The following is a 6,197-nucleotide window of genomic DNA, read 5'->3' on the forward strand; positions in this document are numbered from 1 at the left end:
CTTCGAGCTCCTGGCCTCCATCGCCGAGCTGTTCGTCAGCATCTTCTTTGTGAATATTTACGGCCTGGGCTTGCTCCTCCTCATTATTGTTGTCAGCGCCTTTGTCTTCAACCCCGGACTGCTGTGGACACTCACAGGCTATGTGCTGAGCTACTTCAACATGCTGCCTTCCTACCACCGCCTGCAGCGGGATGTGTGGCGGCTCTATCAGGTGGCAGTCCTGACGCTGGGAATGGCCATGACCTCCCAGGCATGGCGCAGGTTCGTGGACTGGAGTCTCCAGGTGACCAACTGGAGCCAAGGAGGCAGAACGATGAACCAGGAAAGCAACCAGCGCGGAGCAGCTGCGCCCGCCCTGAGACCCGCAGCTCCCGTCAGGCTGATGCTGGGAGGGGTTGACCACCTGCCAGCCGAGCATGAGGACCAGCCAGATGCAGAGCAGGTACCACAAGCACGTCCTGCTCTGAGTCGAAGTGCCATGGCAGGACAGCATCTCCAGCCGCCCAGGGAGGAACCAAGCACCTCCTGGGGGAAAGGTCCACGGAGGCAGCAGCTGAACGCAGCAGCTGGAGATGCTGAGGGCACTCCGGATAATGACCCCTGGATGCTCCTGAAAGAACAAGAGGAACGTAAGAAATGTGTCATCTGTCAAGACCAAACTAAGACAGTCCTGCTTCTGCCGTGCCGGCACCTGTGCCTGTGTCAGGAGTGCACGGAAGTCCTCCTGCAGCAGGCCATCTACCAGCGCAACTGCCCGCTGTGCCGCCAGATGATCCTTCAGACTCTCAATGTGTACTTGTGAGCCCAAGGAGCGGGTAGCTTGGGTCATTTTCCCATAAGGTCAAGGGCACCCCTCTCTGCCTCTTGCCTGGAAGCAGAACTTCCCAGGGCTGCCTTGAGCAGCTTCCAAAGAACTAAGGATGGTGCTGAACGGGCAAAAGGCTGTTGGGGGTGTCTGCTAGCCACATTTGCTACCTAACTAGAACGTAGCACTTGCTAGCAAGCACAATAACTAATCTCTGCAGCAGGCTGAAAGAGTTTGGGTTTATTTTGTTGACAACTTTTGCTGTTTCAGAGCCTGTTGCCTTGAGCCTGGAGCAGTCCGAGATCAAAAGCAGAGTGCAGCAAGATGCTCTGGTCCCTTCTAGCCATAGCTAATGGAGAGGTTAAAGGCTGTGCCCTCCCAGGAATCACAGGGGCTGGTGCAAGGCAAGGGAGAATTTTTCCCAAGGTCTGACCAGAAAACTGCTCGGTGTTGCTGCTGCTTCCACACATCACCTATGCAAGACTAGCAAGCACACATGAGGTTACTCACGTGGGGAGACCAGAGGGAGTTACTCTTTCTGCAGGGGCAGCTGGCCAGCCGGTGCTCACAGCCCAGGCAGCAGCAGCACACATCGGAGACAATGCTGGAGAATCCTCTCAAGATAATACATGTTTTCTTCAGGCTCAGAGTGCCATGGAACTGGGTGGTTCACACCAGTGCTTGCTTACTCCTTCTCAGGCTGGGCTGGCTAGAGGGAATAACTCTTTGGGGGGAGAGGGGACACCCCGGGGCTCCTGGGAGCCCACTGAGACATTCCAGCTCCAGGCACAAGTTCTGCATAGCTGTGCTGCAGATTTACAGTTGTATGTGTGGAGCAGTACCAGGACCATGGCTCTCTTTGGTTAGGGCAGGGTTACATTGCTGTTTTGTCTTGCTGTCTGTCAGTAATGTAGTGAGTTTTATTTAAAAGCATTCCCTAAAGTATAATGACGGTGTCCGATTCCTGGCTGAGGAAGCCTGAGATGGCTCATCTCAGCTTGGTCAACCAGCACCATTCCAAGAAATTTCTGGGCTGCACAAGCGCCTTGCACTAAAAAGTTTTTCCAGCTGCTTGCCTGAGGTCAGCCACGCGCCACATCCAATTTTGCAGGAGCCAGACTGGAAAGAGTCTTGACTCCTGGACTCCCAAGCCAAGAGCCTGAGGGCGGCTGGCACGGTCTTCCTACTCTGTTCTCCTTCTTGATTAGCGATTCAAGCCAAAACAGAGGCAGCAGAGGGGCCAGGCCATGCTGGGAGATGCTTCTGGGAGGCACTGCAGGGGCTGGTTGCCCCAGATTTGCTGGGGCTGCGGTGATTCCCTGGACCAAGCTGGCCTCCTGAGCACTAACAGGCATTAGAAGAGTGTGGCCTCAGCGCTGTCAGCTGCTTCCACCTCACTTTGCAGATGCAAGGCTCCTTTCCCAAGCCCTATTTCTCAGTCTTCTGACCCTAGGCCTGCCCAGACACTCACCACCCATATTGATGTTTGCTCTCTCCTGTGGCTGCAGCTACTGACACTTGTGGTTGAGTGGCCAAGCCCGTGGCAGAGCCGTGAGTGTGACACCCACAGGCTGGGTTCCCCAGGGGCCACCTTTTCCCAGGCACCTGGAGAGATCGTCCTGCAAGAGGAGACAGGGAGCTGCACCCTTCCCTGGGGGTGCCTCTTGGAGACAGTCAGGACTGGGAGTGTGACCATGCTTCTGGCTGCAGGTGGTGGTTTGGTCAGGACCAGCTCATGGATCTTAGGGTACAATATTTCCTACGTGAATTATGGGGGAAAGGAAGAAGGACACCTCCCCAGGACCGCAGTTTCTCCCCTCAGACCCTTTTTTTATTAGAGCAGTCACGCTTATTGTTTTAGGGCCTATTTGTTTGTTGCCTGTGTGTAAAAAAATAAAAGAGAAAGCTTTGCCTTAAGTTTAACTCTTTGCACTACGGACTAGAAACTGAGCAGATTAAAGTCTCCTTTACCAAAAAAACTGCCTGCTGCCTCATTCTTGGGAAGGGTTTTCTCTGGGGGGGATAGGGGTCTCCTCTCTGCTCACCCTGGGGCTCCAGAGGAAGCCCGTCGCTCCCCACCAAGGGTCAGAGCTGAAGGGCCAACACCACCAGCGAGCTCTGGGGTACACTGCCCTCAAGGAGTGCAGCACAGGGCTTAGTCTTGCCTTGCAGAAAGGCTGTGTCAGGCTCAGCTGAGCTGGGCGATTGGTGAGCAGATGCATTTGCTGCACAATTAATTACTCCTGAATTACTCTGAGCTCTTGGCAGGTTGCTGTGTGCTTTTAAGCACCCTCTGCTTCTCCAGCATCCTTGTAAATTGTTTGGAAAAATGTTTCAGTACTCTGATGGGCAGAGACCTCAGGAGTTCTGGCTTACCCTGTCTTAGCAGGGCCAAGCCAGCAAACTAGTTAATTTTAACCAGGATGAAACCACAGTGGGGAGAGGGGGACTGCTGGGAGGCCAGAAAGAGGTGGACATCTGCTGCAAGAGCGCAGCTCTGCCAGGCACAGCGCAGGCACAACGCAGAGGGCCAGACCAGCATCTTGCCCTGAGCCCTGTGGGAGTCTGGCTGCAGATAGATGACAACTGAGGAAACTGAGGCACTGCTCAGGCTTCCTCTCTTGCTCCCAGGGTGTGTGAGCCAAGGCAGGCTGGTCACCCTGGGAGGTTGCAGAGCTGCCTCAGGGCAGGAGGGCGGGGGTGGGAGGGGAAAGTCTGGCAAGGCGCGCCCTGGGAGGTTGCAGAGCTGCCTCAGGGCAGGAGGACGGGGCTGGAAGGAGAATGTCTGCCATGCCCTGCACGGGCAGGGTGGTCCCAGCCTACCGCCCCCACAGACAGCCCCTGCAGGGGACGCAGAGGGCGTTCAGCAGCCTCAGGCCACTGCAGCCAAGCCTGCCAAGTGAGGACAGGATATGAAGATCATAGCCTTCTCCTGGGAGCCATACTGCACACACTTGGCTCACTCACTGGCCAAATAGCAAGCAATTACTGTAAGAAAATGCAACCGCCTCCCTGCTAATGGACAGCAAATAGTGTCCCTGAGACTGCCGGTCAGCCACGCCAGACCTGCCTGCTCTGGTTCTGTGGCTTTTGGTGCAGGGCTGAACTGCCTGGGGAGGGTGTCCAGCAGCAATCTTCACAGACAAGTCCAGGGCATGAGATCTGGAGTCCCCAGGCATACTCCCAGCTCCAGAGCTTGCTTGGGAGCCTCAGCCTGGTCTCAGCCCATCACAATGGCAAGAGCCTTCTTCCCTCCACAAGGTGGGGAGGAGCAGGATGCTGCTGAGTTACTCCAGTTTAGGAGCACTGAGGGGGATGAGGGCTGACAGCTTGCTGAAACCAGGGCCTCCCCAGGCCCTGGGAAAATCTCTGGGATCCCTTGTCAGCCCAGCTGCAACACCCCGGACCTAACGACCCGCTAGTCCCAGCCTGGGGACAACAGCCATAGTCTGCCTGACAGCAGGGAGCTGGCACGACAGATGCTCGCTGCAGATGCGCAGCAGCATGAGCAGCTAATGATAGCAGGCCAACAGGGAGGGAGCAGGTGACGATCAGCAGCCGAACTGCGGGGGGCCTTTGGGTTGCTCCTGGGCTCCAGCTTTGCTCTCTCATTAGCTGCTCAGCACAGGGAGCCAAACTAGCTCCCTGAACATGGCAACAGTCCCAGTGCCTCAGAGCCACAGTGCTGAGGCCTCAGGGACACAGAGTGGCCGAGGCTGGCAGGGACCTCAAGATCATCCAGCCCAGCCCCTTGCTCAGGCAGGGGCAGGCAGAGCAGGTTGTACAGGACTGTGGCCAGTCAGGTTTTAAATGGATGGGACAACGCTGTCCTGCAGGCACTGCCGTATCTGTGCTCCTATGCTGAAAGGACCTCACTTCACTCCTGTTTTGTTATTAACAGAGTCCCTGCTGTGCACACCCCCTGAAGCCCTTTGCTTGCCCACTCCACCTATTGTGTCCCACCCTCTCCCCATCATCCCCAGCTTAAAGCTCTCCTTACCGAGTCAGCCAGCCTGCTGGCAGAGGTCACCTGCAGATGACTGGAGAGTGTTCCCTGCACCTTGTCAACGATGACATCCCTGAACCTATGCCAAAACCGCAAGCTTTTGGGTAGAGCAGGACCCATCCTCCTGCTGCCAGGAGTCACCTAGGCAGCTTTCACATCAAGGGCGTTTCCACTTTTGAACTTGATAAGCGCACTCGGTGCCACCATAGTTGAAGGTTTGGGCTCTTGTAGCTGTAGGGTCTCAGAGATCTCATCTGAGATCTTTCATGCCCTCTCTGATGCCATGCAGCCTGCTGACCTCCTCCAGCAGCTCCTCCTCTTGGCAGCACAGCTCCAAGACGTGTACAGCCACACACCTCTTGCAGGCCACTAGTCAGGTGGACCAGCCTCAGCAAGAGGCCCTGAACACCCTCTACAGCTTAGGGTTGACCAGGCTATATCCTCCAGCATTGCAGAAAGGATTGTTGCAACAGCTGCCAGAGCTGTGACCTTGGTGTGACAGGGATGCATGTGCTGCTCTAAGACGAGGTAATGACCCAACAAACCAAACCCCCAACAACCCCCCAAAAAAACCAAAATGACCCACCTTTCGGCCCAGAATGCTGCCTCTGTCAGCTACTCTGCAATACCTGTGAACCAAACCTGGCTCTTATATAGGCTTCTGCCTTGCACTGGCTAAGATGTGCTGGCCCCTCCCTAACCTAGGCTCAGCTGGAGCCGTGTCTGCAAGCTCTGCTTCCTCAGGGGCAGCTGTTATAGCTTATCAGAACCTGCTGGAGCTTACTAGAAACTTCCCAGAAGTCAAGGTCTCCTGTGGCTCCCCTTCCCTTATCCTTATCCTTTCCTTATCCTTTTCCTCATCCTCCCCAGGCAGCAGCAGGCACACTCATGTTCCTAAGTGGTTTCCCTGCAGCTTCCCCCATGACGCTGAACAAACTGCCCAGAAGACAAAGTCCATCTCAAAGAAAGCAGAGCCCAGAAACTGCTGTGCCAAGTGCTATGTCTGCGTCTTCCTCTGTTAGCTGTGCTGCCCCACGTCGCGATAGGGACCAGAGAATGCTCCCAGCCCCCACGCACCTCCTCTGACCTTATCTCAAGAAAAGTAATTTTCCTGCTCCCAGAATAGACAGTGCTGACCATCGATCTGCTCTGCTGCTTTGTTTGCCTCTGGGCAGCTCTGAGAGCAGAAAAGGCCGTTGTCACCCCAAACAGATCCTTCTGCTGTAACCCCATCCTGTGGCTGGAACCAAGAAGAGGAGCCTGCGAGATGTCTAGTAGAGACCCTGGGGGTTGGGAGTGGCCCTTGGCACTGCTGGACTGTGCATCCCCCCAAGTCCCACACGGACAGGCAGGTTGCAGTGACATGCCCTTGGCCTCTGGTCTCTA

General features: G+C 55.7%; 1 protein-coding gene across 1 annotated transcript; it reads left to right on the plus strand.

The window, feature by feature from the left end:
• Positions 1 to 7: 7 nt before the first annotated feature.
• RNF26 (ring finger protein 26) lies at positions 8 to 802 on the plus strand (the record flags this gene model as incomplete). Its single annotated transcript, XM_009865917.1, has 1 exon — positions 8 to 802. A coding segment is annotated over one exon (795 nt), but the record flags the coding sequence as incomplete, so codon positions are not given.
• Positions 803 to 6,197: the final 5,395 nt, after the last annotated feature.

The sequence above is a fragment of the Apaloderma vittatum genome, unplaced genomic scaffold, assembly GCF_000703405.1.
Source record: "Apaloderma vittatum isolate BGI_N311 unplaced genomic scaffold, ASM70340v1 scaffold24783, whole genome shotgun sequence".
Lineage (NCBI taxonomy): Eukaryota > Metazoa > Chordata > Aves > Trogoniformes > Trogonidae > Apaloderma > Apaloderma vittatum.